The following is a 20,886-nucleotide window of genomic DNA, read 5'->3' on the forward strand; positions in this document are numbered from 1 at the left end:
CGGGCCACGGGGGGGGGGGGGGGCGGCCATGACCCTTGTGATGTCATGCCCCCTCAATGCAAGTCTATGGGAGGGGGCGTGACTGCCGTCACGCCCCCTCCCATAGACTTGCATTGAGGGGGAGTGACCATGACATCACAATGGGCGTGTCCGACCCCCCCCCGTGGCTCTAAACCAGTGTTCGGAACATTTACTTCTGAACGCTGGCCAGTGGAGTACCCCTTTAAAGACTACTGTTTTAAAAGCGTGATGATAAACATCCTATAACAACTACACTTTACCTTCAGTATCTATGTTTTTTATTTCCATTTGCATCAGTTGACATAATTTCGACCAGATTTCTTGCCAGTGATACAATGCTATACGGGTGTATGTAACGGCTGCCTCTTGCTGTGGCTTATAAAACTGTGTCATGCTATTGCACCTGTGTGTACAGGCTGCACTTCATATTCCAAATGGCTGATATTATAATTGTTGGTTGGTTATTTCTTCTTCTTAATGTTTTTTTTTCTGGGCTGAAATGATGTATATAAGTGACAGACGTGGTTCACAGATTAAGGATAGTGGAGGCCCCATGGAAAACTTTTGATGGGAGTCATCATCGGAGATCGGAGACATATCGGAGAGGTGACCCTATATGAGCGTGGTCCTCTCCACTTAAAGGGGTACTCTGGTGGAAATCAACTGGTGCCATAAAGTTAAACAGATTTGTAAATTACTTCTATTAAAAAAATCTTTACCCTTCCAATACTTTTTAGCAGCTGTATGCTACAGAGGCAATTCTTTTATTTTTGAATTTCTTTTTTGTCTTGTCCACAGTGTGAGGAACCGTCCAGAGCAGGATAGGTTTGATATGGAGATTTTCTCCTGCTCTGGACAGTTCCTGATACGGGCATCAGGTGTCAGCAGAGAACATTGTGGAAAAGACAAAAGAAATTCAAAAAGAAAAGAATTTCCTCTGTAGCATACAGCTGCTAAAAAATACTGGAAGGGTAAAGATTTTTTTTTTATAGAAGTCATTTACAAATCTGTTTAACATTCTGGCACCAGTTGATTAAAAAAAAAAGTTTGCACTGGAGTACCCCTTTAAGTTTGTGTCATTTTTGATGACAGTCAATCCAGTGTCTCCCTTAGGGTGGCCATACACTTTTAGCCGAATGTTTGTTTGGTCAACAGTTTTCTCTCCTGATGTCCTCATACAAATAACGAACAATCCTCACATTCATGTTTCCTCTACGGCAGGGGCGGACTGGCAACACTCAGGGCCCCCGGACCAAAATAAGTAGGGCCCCCTACTTTTCTTCTCCGTCCGGATCAGACCGCCATGTCCATCTCTTAACATCTGCAGGAAAAACTTGTCAGACTTTTTCCAGTGTCTTCCCCTCCTCTGCAAAATCTGCCCATCCATAGGCCCACAAACTGTAATAATGCCCTCCTTGGTGTCCTGCACAGTAAAAGGGCAGGTAGGTAGGTAGATCAGGAAGCCAGATATGTAGGTAGGTGACTAGCCAGGTAGGTTGCTAGCTAGGTAGTTAGGCAGTCATTTATGAAGGCCAGGTATGTACATAGTTAGGTAGTCAGGTACGTAGCAAGATATGTAGGTAGGTATTTAGGCAGCCAGGTATGTAGGTAAGTAGTTAGGCATCCAGGTACAAAGTTAGGTAGCAAGGGTGTTAGTCAAGTAGGTAGCCAGCACCCCCTCCACCCAGTGGGGGATCCAGAATCTAGTCTCGGGAGGGGCACTATAAAAACCCTCTATGCAGGTAGTAGGTAGCCCTCCTATTAGTTTAGTAGTTTGTCCCCTTATTAGCTAGGCAGGAACACAGTAGATAGTCCGTCACATAAGGTGTAGGCAGCAGAGTTCCCTCACATTAGGTGTAGGCAGCAGCAGAGTTCCCCCATAGTAGGTGTAGGCAGCAGAGTTCCCCCACAGTAGGTGTAGGCAGCAGAGTTAGAGCCCCCCTCCCCAGTAGGTGCAGGCAGCAGAGTTAGAGCCCCCCTCCCCAGTAGGTGCAGGCAGCAGAGTTATCTCCGGTGAGTCGGGAGGCCACCATTTACCTTTGTCATCAGTGGTGACATCACTTGGGATCAGTATTAGGCTGGGGTCACTGAGCCGGATTGCCATATATAAAGTATGTGAACCCAGCCTAAGGTGGGTTCTACTGGCACACAAGTCAAATAAATAGTGGCTGCCAGGGTTGCAGCTAGAAAATGCTAGGCTCCATAGAAAATTTTTGAAAAGTCCACCACCCCCGCCTCTAATTTAACTTTTCTCAACAGACCCTTTCAGTGAATGTCCCTAGGTCCTGATTTTTGTAAAAGTGACCATTTAGGGGCATTTCTGGTCATTCCCTGGCTGGGTTTAAATGTCCCAATTTTGGCACCTAGAATGCTGGCAAACATGTAGTCAACCAGATTACATAGGTGAAGCCCTTGGACATGCACTAGTAGGAATAGCTCCCTCTCCCTGCCCAGGGCTTACGTCCTGTTTTGTTCACTTTGAATTATTCATTAAAGCCAATGTTCGTTTGACTTGCTATTAGGTGAGTGCTTTGTCTATTCTCCTTCATATCATTGATATTTGGATTCTATTCTCTTTATTCTGATGTTTAAAAGGTCCCTTATGGTCTGTTCTTGTTTCTGAGTGAGGCATGGACATACATATTGTTAGGTGGAGTAGTGCCTGGTAATGATCATGCGCAGTGTTATGGTAATAGAAGGGTCTCCGGTGAAGGTAGTGCTAGAGATGAGCGCCGCATCTTGCTACGTTCTAACAATTCATTGAAGTCAGTAGGTCACTGGTCACCCTGCAATTCTCACTTTTTTTTATAGCTTTTTCCTGCATTCACACCTCCAAATATAGACATCAGAATTTCCTGTTATTCATCAGCCTGATTAAAAAAAAAATTTTTTTTTCCTCTTTCACTCACTTTCTTACTTTCCATTAAAATTTCCGGTAAAAAAGAACAGACTGTAGTGAATTGCACCAAAAAAGGATGATATACACTTTGGGCTTGATGCTCCCTTAAAGGGGGACTCCACTGCCCCAGCGTTCGGAAGCGGGTGCGGGCGTTGTGACGTCACTGCCACGCCCCTAGTGATGCCACGCCTCCTTCCACAGACTCTATGGTCCAGATATACACTTGTTACTGCGTGCTTAATTTACAGCACACCTTAGCTACTGGTCCATAGGTAGGCTCCTATCTTATACCGATCCCCATATAGTCACTGTGTTAAAACCACCTAACGAATAGCCTCCCCGACGTTTCGCTGAGCGAATCAGCTTTGTCAAGGGTAGCCTCGCTACCCTTGACAAAGCTGCTTCGCTCAGCGAAACGTCGGGGGGGCTGTTAGGTGGTATAAGGGGAAATTTTAAATAATAATCAATAAAGTGTTTTTAAGGGGGGGTTCTAGTAAAGGGTTTTCCCCAACAAGGGGGTAACCCTTTAAAGGTTGTTACAGAAGGTAGTGACATCATGACCCCTTTAAGATCGAGTAAGAATTAAAAATATTGGCTGCGGGTAACATTCACCACCCAGTAAACTCATTTACTTTCTTACGGCTGAGTTTCCACTTGTTTTGCTTTTGCTACAAAAACTGCGATTAGATGTTAGCTGAAAATCAATAGGGATTTATGAAACATCAACCCCGCTTTGCGTTTTTTCCTTTTTTTTTTTTTTGGCATTTTTCTGTGGTTTTGGTCTCAGTAGCAGCTTTCCAAAATCGCAGCATGTTAAAACTATGGCAGGTTATTTTGAACAAAATCTTGACGTTTCTCTACTATAGAAGTCTATGGAAGCGAATAAATGGCATAGAAAAAAAAATATTATATTTCCCTCAAGAAAAATCCTTGAGTCACATGACAAAAGAATTATATGACTTTTCATGAAAAAAAAAAAAAGTTGAAAAATGCTAAACGAAAAAACACCAAAACTGAATACCAGAAAAAACAAGTGGAAGAGAGAGAGGTACAACGTAAGAGAAAGGCCGGGTTCACACAACAGAATGTCTGCACGGAAAATCTCCACGTGGACATTCTGCAGACTGCACGGGAATGCACCATCTCATAGACTGCTATGCATTTCATGTGGAGTGCACAGAAAGAATGGGCATGTTCATTCTTCCTACAGACAGCGGAATTGGAATTTCCACACCAGAAGTTTGCAGATTCAATAGGACTCTGCTGCAGCATTACATTGGAATTCTACATGAAAATTCTACCATGAAGAAAGAAAACGTATCTTTCTTGATTTTCCATCCAACCATGTAAGAAGCTGATGTAAGACACTGAAGTGAACAAGCTGATATAACTACAGAACTATGCTGTATACCAGAAAGGAAGGACATTGCTTCTAAAAATAAGACAACTGTTAACCTGCGGTTATAAGTACCTATCACCTCATAATGTGGGTATATTTATACAGCTTGGACTTAAAAGAAATCTGTCAGCTATATTTGCTGCTAATAGCTGTAAACACCACTGGATAGCTGTTAGGATATAAATGTAAACTATACTTTTCCTGGAGCTGATATGGGGGTCGTCGAACTCATAAAATCACCTTTTTACTTCTCAGCCAAGTGTCAAGAAGGCGGTGCTGAGCTACTCAAGTGCCACAGTCGGGCACACTTCCTGGCTTGTCCTCACCTACCAGCCCCTCCTGGATTGATGTGCAGAGTCAATCACTAGTTCCAGCAATCAGTGGGGGGGGGGGGGGGGGGGGGGGGGGGGCCTGAACACCAAGACCCCGACCAATCAAAACTTTTTAAAGAAACAGCACCTATTTAAGCCAGCACAGCTGATGTCTGCACACTGTTGGAGAATGGAGACAGCATCGGAGAATGGAGACAGCAACTGCTTAACAACAATAAGAGTTTAAAGTAGATTTGAATTGTAACAGTTGTTTCAAACAGCTTCCCTCTATGTGTTGTAATTCCTAAATAATTAATTCCTAATATTTGTAAATAATTTTATTTACCAAAAATCACTCCTTACCCCAGAAAAACAGCTGTAAATTCTAAAATCTTGCCTACGAGGTCCCTGCAATCTGCTGTCTACAACCTGTTAGGCTAAGGGCCCATTCACACTGCTAGAGATAGACAGCAGGCTAGGACCATTCTCTATAGACAGCAATGCATATCGGACATAAGCCAAGTCCCAAATCTTTAAGATGCTGAAAGAATTCAAAAGCCCAACATCAACCTCCAGATCCTTGAGTGCCAATGCCCTTTAAAAAAATAAAAAAAGTCCACAGAACCCGCTTGTCAAAAGAATTTCCTTAACAGTCATAATTTCCCACATCCCCAAAACCCCACCGGCAAATAACCTTCAGAACCAGGGTAGCATAAGCCGGGAGATGCCCGTGTGGTGTGCGAAGATCCTTCACTTGTCCTCCTGTCTCCCATTCCTGGAAGAAAGGCCGAAACCATCCCCTACAGGAGGAGACCTTTTCCAGAGGTTTGCAATATTGGTCTTAAAGGTATTCACTAGAAATACCACGGGGTTGACCATACACAACCCTTGTCTCCTCATACGGTAAGTAACCTCCCTCTTCACTAGGTTCAGTCTATTCCCCCCATAACATTTGGAAGAACACACTGTAGACCCGGGTCCAGAGAGGTTCTGGCAACATGCATACACTGCCCAGATATATCAGCAAAGGGAGCAGGAATGTTTTCATCAGGTTTACACTTTCCTGGAGGGTGAAAGACCAACCCTTCCACTGATCCACCTTCTGAGTGGCCATCTTAAGCCTGCTGTCCCAGCTTTGTTTGGGGTAATCCCCTTAGCCAAATTCGATCCCAAGAACTGGAGATGCGCATTTGGAAGATCAAAAGCAGGGTCTCCCCCTCCCAGTCAGAGACTCTCGCATTTATCCTGGTTTATCTTGGACCCAGATGCCTCAGAATAGCGGTCCCCCTCCGACATCACCCATTTAAGGAGACAAACATGGTGACATCCTCGACATTTGCTACCACCCTCAGAGTGGAATCTGGTACGGCCTGATGCATTCTAATCCCGGTCCCCAATCAATTGGACTGGATCAATTGCGAACACATACAATACCATCATTTAAAGCCCCAGCCAGAATTTTATTACCAGATACATTTTCCCTACATTCACTTCTACATTAATTCCCTCATTCATACTGGCTGGATCAGATGTCATAATCTCAGCATCACTGACAGCTCACTAGCCCATTAGGCAAGGACCAACAGCCTTCCTAGCCTGTTTAGAAGCAGCCCCAGCCCTGTTTTTACTGGTACATTCCATTTCATCAGTGCTCGAGATTCCAGCTCCTGGACACTGCTAATCTAGATCAGCAGCATCTTCTCTGACTTTTTTTTCTCCCCATGTTCCTCCTCTGGTAACTCATCTCCATCTGTAAAGTCTTTGATGCGACCTGGTGACTCCAGGTGCTTGATCCGACCTCCCCAGTAACTGGTGTTGCTCATAGCCCGTGAACCACCAGGCGACATCGCTGCTTGCAGGGAGCCCACTGTATGGAGTCAGTTGTTGCAGACCCCCAGGTGGATTCAGCTTAAAGGGGTACTACCGTGCTGACAACTTATCCCCTATCTAAAGGATAGGGGATAAGTTGCCTGATCGCGCAGGGTCCCACCGCTGGGGACCCCCGCGATCTCGCATGCAGCACCCCGCTCTCATCAGGCCCCGGAGCAAACATTCGCTCCAGGTCTGATGACGGGGCCGGTGATCGTGACGTCACAGCTCCGCCCCCATGTGACGTCACGCTCCGCCCCTCAATGCAAGTCTATGGCAGGGGGCTAGATAGCTGTATCGCCCCCTGCCCTAGACTTACATTGAGGGGCGGAGCGTGATGTCACATGGGGGCGGAGCCGTGACGTCACGATACTCCGGCCCCGTGATCGGCAGTCATCAGCGATGTTCACTCCGGGGCCTGATGAGAGCGGGGTGCTGCGTGCGAGATTGCGGGGGTACCCAACTGCGGGACCCTGCGCGATCAGGCAACTTATCCCCTATCCTTTAGATAGGGGATAAGTTGTCAGCACGGTAGTACCCCTTTAACATTACCGTCCTCTGCATTGTCATCTTCCCCCTCCACCCTGCTCAATGGCTTAAGGACCCTCAGCCTTCTTTTCTTTCTCCATTTGAGTAAATCGATCATCTTTTAACAGTTTCTCTTTAAAAGGCCCACTATTCTAAAAGTTCCCTTTCTCTCCAGCTTGATTTCATTTTTCCGCTGTTTTAATCCTGGCTGACAGCTCAGCCTTTTCACATGTGGGTGCAGTGTCCATCAATGCTTTAACGTCATGTAACTCCTTCTAAAGCCTATACAAGTAGTCCCTGGCTTCATTATACCCATGGAGGCACTCCACTACCCGGAAACCATAGAAAGATGCAGGTTCCTGGGCTCGGAGCATTCTCCAATCATTCTCCATAGGCATGCAGCCTTAATCCAGGAGTGTCCCGCATTGCCCTGGTTTGTTTTCACAATACCTGTACCTCCAGAAATTGTACTTGCGTCTACTCTTTGTCAGCATGGGTTCAGGGGGGCTTGAACTGCATTGCTACATCTCATAGGAGAACACCATCCTGAAGGCCTCTGACCCAAGCGAACCTGTTTTAGGGGCAGGAGTTAGGGACATGTCCCCCTCCAATTTAGAGGAGAGCTCCACCTGGGAGGCTGATGTTTTCCCTCCTAACAATTACATTACTTATGCTATACTGAGTTGCACCCTGTATACTCCTGAGCTACACTTACTATTCTGCTGGTGGGGTCACTGTGTATATACATTACTTATCCTGTACTGATCCCGTATTATACTAAAGAGCTGCACTCACAATACTGCTGGTGGGGTCAGTGTGTGTATATACACATTACACTAGTATAATTTACATGAAATCAGATTATTGTATAGTACATTTGTGCATTTGTAGCCTGTAGAATTGTGAATGCATTTGTAGACTATAAAACAGGCTGTGTCACAGGATCAGTTTAAGATCAGTTTTGTTCAACAGGAATTCATTTCTCATTCATTTCTATTATGTGCATCTCCAGCGCCACCCTGTGGGCTATGACAGGAATGTCACATGTACATTTATAGGGGGAGATTTATCGTTGCTTTTAGAGCATTTTTTGTTTATGTTTTGGCGCAGTTCAGATGCAAGCAGCATATTTAGCGACATTTATGCGCCTTTTGATATAGACAGGTTCAGTCTTTATGCCTACCCGTAGAACTTTTTCTTTTTGACCATGCAGTGGTCACGTATTTATCATTTGCAACTTTTGTCAAAAGTCGCTATTTTGTGCGCAAAGGTACTTTTTTAGGTGCAAAGAGAATCACTTCTACCTTCCACAGTTCAACCTTTAACCTCTTGTGGACGACATCGTCCCACTCCCCTTCTAGGACATGCCCTCAGGAGCTGAGCATGGGTCATAGCTGGGTGGTCCTGGCCGCTATCTGCCACCAGGACCCATCTCTAATGCCAGACATCCCCGATCACAGTGATGCCCGGCTTTAACCCCTTAGACACCGCAATCAAATTTGATTGCAGCGTCTAAAATGCAAGTAAAAATGTCCCGGCAGCTCTGTGAAAGTAAATAAAAACACCTAACCTGCCAAATTCAGGACCCGGGAAAGTGTCTACTTCCCTCCCTCACAAGCGTCTAGAAAAAGTGTATGTGGTAGAGCTTTTCCCGCCACAGCAGAACTGCGCAAAATTCATCATCCTGCTGCACCTTCTTGATAAATAAGATGGACGCTAATCAAACCCACCACCCAAATAAACGTGGGAAAATAGCTCTACCATAGACATTCTTTGATAAATCTGGGCCATAATCCTTATTCTGTATTGCCTACCTGTAGAGATGAGCGAACTTACAGTAAATTCGATTCGTCACGAACTTCTCAGCTCGGGGGTTGCTGACTTTTCCTGCATAAATTAGTTCAGCTTTCCGGTGCTCCGGTGGGCTGGAAAAGGTGGATACAGTCCTAAGAAAGAGTCTCCTAGGACTGTATCCACCTTTTCCAGCCCACGGGAGCACCTGAAAGCTGAACTAATTTATGCAGGAAAAGTCAACCGCCGAGCCGAGAAGTTCGTGACGAATCGAATTTACTGTAAGTTCGCTCATCTCTACCTACCTGCAGTTTTACTAAATCTAGAACTCTTCTAGAATTGAAATGTAACCAAAATTTCTTCCCCTGATGATAGGACAAAATAAGGTAGAAAATGAAATTAATAAATTACCGTAATTTCTCATGCCCAGGAACCAAATCATGTAGAATCAGTGTGGGGGAGATTTATCAAAACCTGTCCAGAGGAAAAGTTGGTGAGTTGCCCCTAACAACCAATCAGATCGCTTCGTTCATTTTTCAGAGGCCTTTTCAAAAATGAAAGAAGCGATCTGATTGGTTGCTATGGGCATCTCAGTAACGTTTCCTCTGGACGGGTTTTGGAACTAAAAAAAGCACGTCAAAATAAAATTAAAAAAACTATGTGGGTCTAGCATTTCATACTTGATCTTCAGTTAACATCTGGCTGCAGTGTTTTCGGTGAGGCATTTTTTTTTTTTTTTTTTTTGTTAAATTCCAGCCTTATACACATAAAAAAAAAGACAAATAACACATGAATAACACTATAACTTATTAGTCGAAAACACTGGCTGTTTAGTCATGAGTAAAAGGGTTAAACATGTTGTCCCCTCACAGGTAAAAACAGTATAAGAGCAACTTCCAAGACCTTGGGCAACTAGAATGAGCTGCATTTCCCAACCAGCGTGAAACAAGCTGTTGCAAAACTACAATTCCCAGCATGCCCGGACAGCCGAAGGCTGTCCGGGCATGCTGAGAGTTGTAGTTTTATCCACAACTGGAACATATAGGCCCACATTTATCAATATGTTTACACCGTTTTTTCCTTCTATATTTGGCGCTAATTTGGCGCAAAGTATGGTTTTTGCGCCTTTTTGTTTAGAGGTTTCTGCTGATTTTGAGTTACGATCCACCGATTTGGGCAGTACGCATGATATGGACGTGTTTTATCAATTGCGTATTTTATTTTAAAAAAAAGGCGCATAAAAAAGGCGCAAAGACCAGAAATACGGCAAAAATTTACACCAAGCTCGAGGTGGTGTAGGAAATCCTTCTACGTGTCCACAAAAACCAGCGTAAGAGAAAGGTGTAAGATAGAGGTTTCAGGGTATTACCGTGCTTGCGCCAAAATCAGCAAGATGCGTGCGTCTTTTTAATAAAAAAGGCGCAAGGACGGGATCTATACGGGGTTTAAAAAGACGCGACAAAAACAAGGAGGTAGACAGCTAATGATAAATGTGGGCCATAGAGTCCTCCATACCAGAAGAGGATGATTGTTATCAGCTCTTGGCTGTATCTCTGGTGTCCTGTACATATCTGAAGGGATCATTGCCTAATAAAGCTTTGTATTGAGAAGACTGACCGCTATACAGTCACCCGACAAACGCGTCAAAGTCATAGCTTTTTTTTTTTTTTATTGAATATTCTGTTCACACAAACCTTTTTTTTTCTTATTTCAGTAAAAGCACAATATACCCCGTTATATCTTAGCAGCAAATAGCTCCTCGCTCTTATTAAATTATAGTCACGGTGCCGGGATTATTTACACTTTTTTTTTTGTTAAGTACAGCAAAAGGAAAAAATAAAATAAAATTAAAAATCAAAAAGGAAACTATGAAGATATTACGGCAATTTTTTCTTAGCAAAAAAATACATATTAGATCTTCTATCGGCTATGTCTGTACTAGGAGTCTCTGAAGAATGGGTTTAGGTTATGTACAACGTACAGGAGGAGGTAACTCACGACATTGCTCTATATTGACAATCAGCAATAAGATGACAGGAGGGAGAGTAAGAGGAGGGAGAGGAACTGATTTGGGGCTTTACCAATAAAAAGTTTACATCATCTCTTGCTTTGTAAGTACAAAAAACCTGCATGGTTTGACTGCTGCGGTCATATACAGAGGTTACGCGGAGGTCCTTGGGACGCACATTTACAACAAGACTTCAACCCTTGGTGCTGACTTTATTGTAGTCAGGATTATGCTTGTTGGTAGTAGTGTCTGTGTGGATTGGCTTTACCAAAAAAATTCTGGATGATCCTGGGAGTTCTGTAATAAATGGAAAATGAAGGGGGAAACTCCCCGAGCTTTCTTCAAAATGAACTAAAAACAGAGGAGGCCGCCGAAGGAAGAAGCCTCCGTCCTCAGAAGAAGATCTGCTTGGCGTCTCCTGGACTCTGCTCCATAGGGCAATACGGGCACTTTAATCTGCGGAAGAGACACAGGTTATCAGCACAGAAGATGGCTACATACAGTACAAATCACTAGTCAGACCACACATAGAATACTGTGTACAGTACTGGTCAGACCACACATAGAATACTGTGTACAGTACTGGTCAGACCACACATAGAATACTGTGTACAGTACTGGTCAGACCACACATAGAATACAGTGTACAGTACTGGTCAGACCACACATAGAATACTGTGTACAGTACTGGTCAGACCACACATAGAATACTGTGTACAGTACTGGTCAGACCACACATAGAATACTGTGTACAGTACTGGTCAGACCACACATAGAATACTGTGTACAGTACTGGTCAGACCACACATAGAATACTGTGTACAGATCACTAGTCAGACCACACATAGAATACTGTGTACAGTACTGGTCAGACCACACATAGAATACTGTGTACAGTACTGGTCAGACCACACATAGAATACTGTGTACAGATCACTAGTCAGACCACACATAGAATACTGTGTACAGTACTGGTCAGACCACACATAGAATACTGTGTACAGATCACTAGTCAGACCACACATAGAATACTGTGTACAGATCACTAGTCAGACCACACATAGAATACTGTGTACAGTACTGGGCACCAGAGTACAAGAAAGATATAGTGGAGCTGGAGAGGGTTCAAAGACGGGCAACCAGGGTAATACGGGTAATGGGAGGACTACAGTACCCAGAAAGATTATCAGAATTAGGGTTATTTAGTTTATAAAAAAGAAGGCTTAGGGGAGACCAAATAACTATGTCTAAATATATCAGGGGACAGTACAGAGATCTCTCCCATGATCTATTTATACCCAGGACTGTATCTATAACAAGGGGGCATCCTCTACGTCTAGAGGGAAGGAGGTTTCTACACCAGCACAGATGAGGGTTCTTTACTGTAAGAGCAGTGAGACTGTGGAGTTCTCTCCCAGAGGAGGTGGTCATGGGGAACTCTGTAAAGAGATCAAAAGGCGCCTGGAAGCATTTTTGGAGAGTAATAACATTACAGGTTATGGATTCTAGATTTATAGGGACAGAACGTTGATCCAGGGATTTATTCTGATGCCATATTTGGAGTCGTGAAGGAATTTTTACCTCTAGTCTGAGGGTTTTTTGCCTTCCTCTGGATCAACTCCGTAAGGACTCATTAGGGTTATAGATTGAACTTGATGGACTCTGGTCTTTTTTCAACCTCATGAACTATGTTCCTATGTTAGTTTAGTGACATGTCAAAAGTTTAGATCGTATCGTGTGTCAGTCACAAGACAGACTGCGATCACGAGTAATGTTCAGGTGAAGCGCGCAATGCACTCCACGACTGTTACAATTACATGTAACCTTATTGACATAGAGAATACATACACATATACATAGAGATATATCTCTCTCTCTCTCTTTCTCTATATATATCAATCGAAATATATATATTTATATATATATATATATTAGCTGAGTACCCGGCATTGCCCGGTTTTTCCTTACTAATCCTTGTTGGGGAGGAAAATCAACAAAGGAGGAAGCTTTTAACTTCATATCCCGTCCTCATATATTGTCATATCCCAACCCCATATCCAGTCATCATATCCCATCCCTATATACTGTTGTCATATCCCATCCCCATATATTGTTGTCATATCCCAACTTCATATCCCGACCTCCTATCCCGACCTCCTCTCTGTGAGATGGGGTGTGGCTTGCAAGCCAGACAGACACATTCATCAGGAGATGCAGAGCGGAGCTTGTGGAGTAAGGTACTGGAATATACTCGCATGGGACTTGAAACAAAACCCCATCTTTCATATAAGGGTGTATGTAAGGGTTAATTTAACTATCATATCTTTTTATTTGGCATATAAGTAATATGTGTACCAGGTATTATTGAAATATCTCCAGCCGTATGGAAGTTATGTGGGAACATACATTTCCTATTGATTTGCATGGGACTTTAAACAAAACCCCGACCCTCACAAATGTGGGTAGTTAAGGGTTAAATTAACTATCCTATATTTTACGTGGACATATAAGTAACATGTGACCAAGTATTATCGAAATATCTCCAGCCGTTTGGAAGTTATGCAGTAACATATTTCCCATAGACTTGTATAGGACTTTAAACATAAACCCCGCCCCTGGCAAATGGGGGTGAGTAAGGGTTAAATCACCTATCCTATGTTTGTTGTTGACATATAAGTAACATGTGTGCCAAGTTTCATGTTTATATCTTTAGCAGTTTGAATGTGATGCTGGAACATACACACATACATACATACACACACACACAGAGATATATGTGACGGAGTCAGCTGAGGCGAGTCCCGGAAGTGGCGCGGCGTTCGGTGGCTCGTGCGTCATGCGTCACAATGGAGACAGACAACTTTATCAGCCACTCAGGTATGTGATATTTACTACAAATCACTAATTCTGGTCCCTGATTGGACAGTATTTAGATAAAGAGTATTTGCACTAAGAGGACGTCACCCCCCAGGACGAAGGATATCGCCGAAAAGTACGCTGGGGTGGCGTCACCCCTGCTGCACTGGTCACTTTATACCTCATTTAGGTTGGTACTGTATATTATCTATGCACTTTGTGTTAATTTTTTCACCTTTGTTAAGACTTTGGTCTGTGTTATTATTTCAATATACTACCTATGCAATCTGCACCTTATTATGTTTACAAGTGTGGCAGCACTGACGCCCTTTGTTTTTTATTGACTCGGAGGGTGGGGGAGGGGCCTGACCGTTATAGCGGTATGGGCAAAAATCCATACCAGTATACCGCCCAGCACTACGGTGGGGGGTGGGGAGGGGGGTGGTCGTGGTGTGGTGGGTCCGGGGCGTTCGCGGTGCGGCGGGTTGGTGGGCGGGGGTACGGTCACGGTGCCGGCGGTGCGAGGGGCGGGGCATTATCGGCTTATCGGCAAGGTAATTGCCGATACCGATAATGCCCAAAATCGTGATTATTGGCCGATAATCGGTCGATCCCCACTAAATACGAAAAGCGCAATCTCTTCTCACTGCTGAGACCAGAATAACGGCAGACACGGCTCTGAACAGATAGTAAAGTGGACACACAATAATGCTGTGTTTCCCCAACCAGGGTGCCTCCAGCTGTTGAAAAACTACAACTCCCAGCATGCCCGGACAGCCTTTGGCTGTCCGGGCATGCTGGTAGTTGTAGTTTTTGCAACAGCTGGAGGCCCCCTGGTTGGAAATCACTGCAATAAGGAGAAGAGGAGAGACTGAAAGAAATACTGTTAGGGCATAATAATATAAGACACCAAATAACATGAGCTAATGTATTGGGGGGGGGGGGGGGGGGGGAGTCAGACACTTACTTGCTACCATTAAACATTTTATTTAATGCATCTCTGGATATAATATGTCCACAAACAAGTTTCATTGGAGGATTATTGTCTGTAGTTTGCTGACGAAGGATCGGGCAGGCGAATATTGAATGGTACCAGCACTTCTTACCAAGGTCCACTTCAATCTGGGAAGAAAAAAGAAGGACACATACATTATGCATTGCTGACACAGGACGAAACTGTATTAGAAAAGGACAATCCACATTCTACAGCAGAGACTGGCTCATCACTATGCTTACAGTCAGCAGATTGGGCAGGATTTTAATAAAGTATATAAAGGTCCGTTCTGGATGACCAGCATGGTGTGGGGGAGGGGTGACACTCTTTAAATTCTACAAACTCCCGACACAACCGGCCATCAGCTGCATGGTCATAGTAAAAAAATTATATCAACTGGCTCCAGAAAGTTAAACAGATTTGTAAATGACTTCTATAAAAAAAAAAAAAAAAAAAAAAATCTTAATCCTTCCAATAATTATCAGCTGCTGAAGTTGAGTTGTTCTATTCTGTCTGGCAACAGTGCTCTCTGCTGACATCTCTGCTTGTCTGGGGAACTGCACAGAGTAGAATAGATTTGCTTCTACTCTGGACAGTTCCCGAGACAGATGTCATTAGAGAGCACTTAGACAGAAAAGAACAACTCAACTTCAGCAGTTCATAAGTACTGAAAGGATTACGATTTTTTAATAGAAGTAATTTACAAATCTGTTTAACTTGCTGGAGCCAGTTGATCTATAAAAAAAAAAAAAAAAAAAAAAATAATGACATTTTTAATACTTACCGTAAAATCTCTTTCTCGAAGGATCCATTGGGGGACACAGACCTTGGGGGTATATGCTGCTGTCTCTAGGAGGCTTGACACTATGGTAACCAAAAAGTCGGCTGCTACCAGCAGGATATACCCGCCTCCAGGCCACTGAGCTAATCAGTTTTATTCCCAGAGCAATAGGAGGAGACCGACAGGTCAAGGAAAAAACACGAACTGTCCAAGAACCAGAAGAAAAATTAACTGAACACTCCCTCGGACAGATAACCGAATAGGAACCCCAGAAAAGGGCGGGAGCTGTGTCCCCAAATGGATCCTTCGAGAAAGAGATTTTACGGTAAGTATAAAAAATCTCCTTTTCTCTATCGGCTCCATTGGGGGACACAGACCTTGGGACGTACCAAAGCCGTCCCTTGGGTGGGCAGACAAAAAAGGTCAGGCAGTCGGCTGTACCACCGCCGCCTGCAACACTTTACGGCCCAGACTAGCATCAGCTGATGTGAAAGTATAAACCTGGTAGAATCTCGAAAAAGTGTGCAAAGACGACCAGGTGGCAGCTTTACAGATCTGCGAGGCCGAGGCCTTGTTTCGGAGAGCCCAGGATGCTCCCATAGAACGGGTGGAATGAGCCAAAACCCTGAAGGGTGGGATCTTCCCCTTGCAGCGGTAAGCTTTCGAAATAGCACATCGGATCCACCGAGAAATGGTGGCCTTGGAAGTAGGCTATCCCTCTCGACAACCTTCCGTAAGGACGAAAAAAGAATCGCACTGATGAAAGGAAGAGGTGACAGGAAGATAAGTCCGAACAGCCCGTACCACATTCAATTTGTGGAGCAAGCACTCCCTGGGATGAAAAGGAGCGGGACAATAGTACGGAAGGACGATGTCCTCGGTGAGATGAAAAGCCGAAACGACCTTTGGTAAAAAGGACGGATCTGGCCGGAAAACAACCTTGTCCTGATGAATTATCAGGAAAGGAGAACAGCAGGAGAGAGCTGCCAGTTCAGATACTCTCCTAATGGAAGTAATAGCTATAAGAAAAGCCACCTTCCAGGATAGGAGGCGAAGGGGAACCTCCCTAAGAGGCTCAAAAGGTGCGTCTTGGAGAGCGCCTAGAACTAAGTTCAAGTCCCAAGGGGGAGAAGGGGACCGGTAAGGGGGAACAGGGTGTGCCACGCCCTGAAGGAAGGTCCGGACATGCGAATCGGAAGCAAGAGGAAGCTGAAAGAGAATGGAAAGGGCCGAAACCTGACCCTTAAGGGAGCTGAGAGACAGCCCTTGTTCCAACCCCGACTGCAAAAAGGAGAGGAGACAGGGAACGGAAAAGGTAATTGAAGAAAAGGTCTGAGTTTCGCCCGCCCCGAAAGTAAGCCCGCCAGGTACAGTGATACATTTTCGCAGAGGAGGGCTTGCGAGCCCTGAGCATGGTGCGAATTACCTGGGAAGAGAAGCCGCGGGCCCTTAGAACCGCGGTCTCAACCGCCACGCCGTCAAATGCAGCAACTGTAAATTGGGGTGGCAAAGGGGACCCTGTGACAGTAGGTCTGGACGAAGTGGAAGACGGAACGGAACATCGTCCAGAAGCCAGGCCACGTTGGCGTACCATGACCTTCGGGGCCAGTCTGGAGCCACCAGAATGGCGGGAACTCCTTCCGCCTTGAACATCCTCAGAACCCTGGGAAGGAGGGGGAGGGGAGGAACAGATAGGGCAGGACAAAGCCCGACCATGGAATTACTAGGGCATCCATGGCTAGAGCCAGGGGGTCCCTGGACTTCGACACAAACGTTGGAATTTTCCGGTTGTGTCGAGACGCGAAGAGATCCACGTCTGGGGTCACCCAGAGGTCGCAGATCTGTGCGAACACCTCCGGAAGAAGAGACCACTCTCCGGGGTCGGCTGAGGACCGACTGAGGAAATCCGCTTCCCAGTTGAGCACTCCCGGAATGTGAATCGCCAAAATGGCCGGAACTTCTTGTTTCGCCCAGAGGAGGATCTTTGTCACCTCGGACATGGCTGCTGAGCTGCGAGTGCCGCCCTGCCGATTGATGTACGCCACAGCGTTGTCCGACTGGACGCGGACAGGGTGGCCCTGAAGCAGGGACTCCCAATGCTTCAGACAAAGATATATCGCCCTCAGTTCCAGGAGGTTTATGGAAAGAAGGGCTTCTTGGGGAGGCCAGAGGCCTTGAACCGTCTGATCCGTGAAAACACCCCCCCAGTCCGACAGACTGGCATCTGTCGTGACAACCTGCCAGTGGAGGGGAAGGAACGAACGCCCCTGAAGAAGAAGGGGGGAGCGGAGCCACCAGTGCAGAGACCGACGGGTCCGAAGAGGGAGAACAATCTTGCGATCGAGAGAGAGAGGAGACCTGTCCCACCGGGCAAGAATCGCCAGCTGAAGAGGACGTAATGAAACTGGGCAAAGGGTAGGGCCTCCATGGCTGCCACCATCCGACCCAGGACTTCCATGCAAGTACGGATGGAGACCGAGGATGGTATCCGGAGGGAGCGGACTACCGACAAGAGGGCCAGACGTTTGTCCGGCGGGAGGCGAATCCGAGCAGAGGCTGTCGAACTGAAGCCCCAAGAAGACCAGAGACTGGGTGGGGGAGAGAAGAGATTTGTCTCAGTTGACCATCCATCCGAAGCGACATAAGGTCTGAAGAGTGAGGCTCACATTCTCCCGAGCCTGGGCTCTGGTGGAGGCCTTGATGAGGAGGTCATCTAAGTAAGGAATCACTGAGACACCCCTTGACCATAGTAGGGCTATGACAGGTGCCAAGACCTTGGTAAAGACCCGCGGAGCAGTGGCCAGACCAAAGGGGAGGGCCACAAATTGAAAATGACCTTCTGGAACCGCAAGCGGAGGTACCGCTGATGGCCGGGAAATAGAGGAACGTGGAGGTAGGCATCCTAGATGTCCACCGAGGAAGAAACTCCCCTTGATCCATAGACGCCACCACTGAGCGGAGAGATTCCATTCGGAAATGGCAGATTAGAAGGTGTTGATTGAGACGCTTGAGATCCAAGATGGGCCGCACAGAACCGCCCTTCTTGGGAACCACGAAAAGGTTGGAATAGAAACCTGGAAAGCGCTCCCTGGAAGGGACCGGGACAATGACTCCCTGGATGAGAAGGGACTGAAGCGCCCCCGAAATTCCCTCCGGAAGAGAAGCAAGTTCGATCCGGTATCTGTTGGACACCACGTCCCTGACCCAGGAGTCTTGAATGTGGGCCGCCCAGACGTCTCTAACAATAAAAGACGACCTCCCACCCGAGAAAAATTTGTGGGTGGGGGCGTCCCTTCATGCGGAAGTGGGTTTGCGGGTGCCAGGCTTGGCAGCAAAACGGCCGGAAGGATTTTCCAAATTCCAAGAAGGGCGCCCGGAAGGAGGGAACCTTTTTGTCCCGCGAGGGCGCCCGCCCCGACCCATTATTGGGACCAAAGTCTGAAAGGACCGAAAAGAAGCAGACTTCCTATGGGAAGTAGTGCAAGCCCTATTCTGAGGTAATAAGGAACTCTTGCCGCCCGTTGCCTCAGAGATGATCTCATCAAGGCGCTTGCCAAAAAGTCGGGAGCCGGCAAATGGAAGCTCAGTGAGAGACCTCTTGGAAGCGGCATCCGCCTCCCATGCCTTAAGCCACATGGAGTGACGGAGGGCCACTAGGTTACCAGTGGCAAAGGCAGCACAGCAGGCTGACTGCATGGAAGCAGAACTTAAAAAGTCTCCAGCCTTGGAGCACTGGAGCGCTAGGTCAGACAGTTCCTCCGGAGGAGATCCAGAAAGAACACCTTGACAGAGTTGGGAGGACCAAACTGAGAGTGCCTTCTGACACCCAGGCAGAAGCAAAGGCAGGAAGCAGGGAGGAACCCGCTGCTTGGAATGCAAACTTTGCCAGGGTCTCTACCCTTTTTGTCTGCCGGATCCATGAAGACAGCTGCATCCGCCAGCGGCAGCGGCGTAGCCTTAGAGAGGCGGGAGACTGGCGGGTCCACTGAAGGAGGGGACGTCCACTTTGAGATGAGGTCCTTGGCGAAAGGATACCGCGCCTGAACCTTCTTTGCTTCCTGAAACCTCTTGTCAGGATGCCTCCAGGCGATTCCAGCATCCAACATCTTGGGTGCTGGATGGGCACGATGAAAGGATACTTCTGGAACTACGTCCGAAGATCCTGGGTCATCTAGATGGAAGGTGTCTCTTATGGCCAAAACCAATGAGTTCACCATGTCAGCCATATCCGATCGGTCCTCTGAATCAGATGCCGAATCGGAGACTTCATCCGCAATTTCTCCAGGAGAATGGGAGCGTGTTGAGGCGGACCTGGATGAGGGAGAGGCTGACCTGGTACGCGGGTCTGGGGAGCCAGAGCGGCGACCATGAGAGCGTCCTCTGGAAGAGAGACGCCTGCAACCTGCTGGAGCAAGGAAGCGATTGCTCAGAGAGGAGCGTCCATGCCTGCCAGAAGACTCTGGGGAAAACCCTGAAGAAACACCCCGAAGACTCTTACGAGCGCGGTCAGCATAGGGGGAAGGGGAACTGGTCCATCTGGAGGGCCGGTGAGGAAACCCAGGCTGGAGGGACGGCTGAACCAACAGGGTCTGGAGGGACATCCTGAACAGAAACGACCAGGGGGTCTCAGGGAGCAGTGGTGCAGGCAGAGCAAGTTGGTTGAGCAGAACCAGACATTTTAGAGTTAAAAGCCTTACAAGTGTAATAAGTAAAAAGAAAACGGCCTCACCCAAGTCTGTGTCCCTTAACCAGGCAGCTGCTGGGGAGAACTCCTGTGAGCTAGCTGAAAACTTGGACCAAGGAGCAGGGGAGGGGGGGTCGGGCTAGAGTAAGGGCACACTGATTGGTTGAGAAACTCCTCTCTGCGCGAGCAAACGGCTTGTAGGAGAGCGTTTTCGCGCCGGAGAACAGTGCAAGACGGTGGGCGGAGCTAAATGGCACGTACTGTGAATCCCCTGTAATGGCGCCCGCTCCCGTCCCCAAGCACACATGCGAATCGGGAGCGGGGAGCGGGCGGAGATAACCCGCCGGCAGTTTCCCGGCTGACGTAGACCAGCGCACACACGCGGCAGCCGGCAGCTGCGCTCATAGAATCTCCACACAGAAGCACCACTGACATCCCCCAAATGAATAAAGAGAGTCCCTTTCCATAAAAAAAAGTGGGGCTCCATATAGAGAATAAGGAGGGAACAATACCCTCCAGACAGACCCCCAAAAACTAGCATAAGAGTGGTCACAAGTCAGGGGTCTCCAGAGGTTGCAAGGGCTCATCCAGGACCTATAGAGAGAGGGAGATATACTCACCTTGTCTGAAGAACTTACCTCATGAAGTCTTCAGTCATGGAGTCTTCAGTCAGCATTGTCACCTGCAGCAAGCCAAGCTCATAGCGAGGCAAACAGGGAGGTAGGGGGACCCGGACCCATGAGGT

At 46.6% G+C, this 20,886-nt stretch overlaps 1 protein-coding gene across 8 annotated transcripts in view; it reads right to left on the bottom strand.

Moving 5' to 3' along the window:
• Positions 1 to 10,181: 10,181 nt before the first annotated feature.
• The window catches only part of RMND5A (required for meiotic nuclear division 5 homolog A), a 49,592-nt gene continuing 38,887 nt past the window's right edge, over positions 10,182 to 20,886 (bottom strand). For 3 of the 8 annotated variants that reach the window (XM_056554281.1, XM_056554276.1, XM_056554275.1), the window contains exons 8-9: positions 14,650 to 14,804; positions 10,183 to 11,282 (exon numbers count right to left, since the gene is read on the bottom strand). In XM_056554281.1, coding sequence (XP_056410256.1) covers positions 11,219 to 11,282; positions 14,650 to 14,804 — 219 coding nt within the window. In that variant the 3' untranslated portion in view covers positions 10,183 to 11,218. Of the gene's footprint in view, positions 11,283 to 14,649; positions 14,805 to 20,886 lie in introns of all 8 variants that reach the window. The other 5 variants (XM_056554272.1, XM_056554235.1, XM_056554236.1 and 2 more) reach the window with 5 other exon arrangements.

Source organism: Hyla sarda, chromosome 1 (assembly GCF_029499605.1).
Source record: "Hyla sarda isolate aHylSar1 chromosome 1, aHylSar1.hap1, whole genome shotgun sequence".
NCBI lineage: Eukaryota > Metazoa > Chordata > Amphibia > Anura > Hylidae > Hyla > Hyla sarda.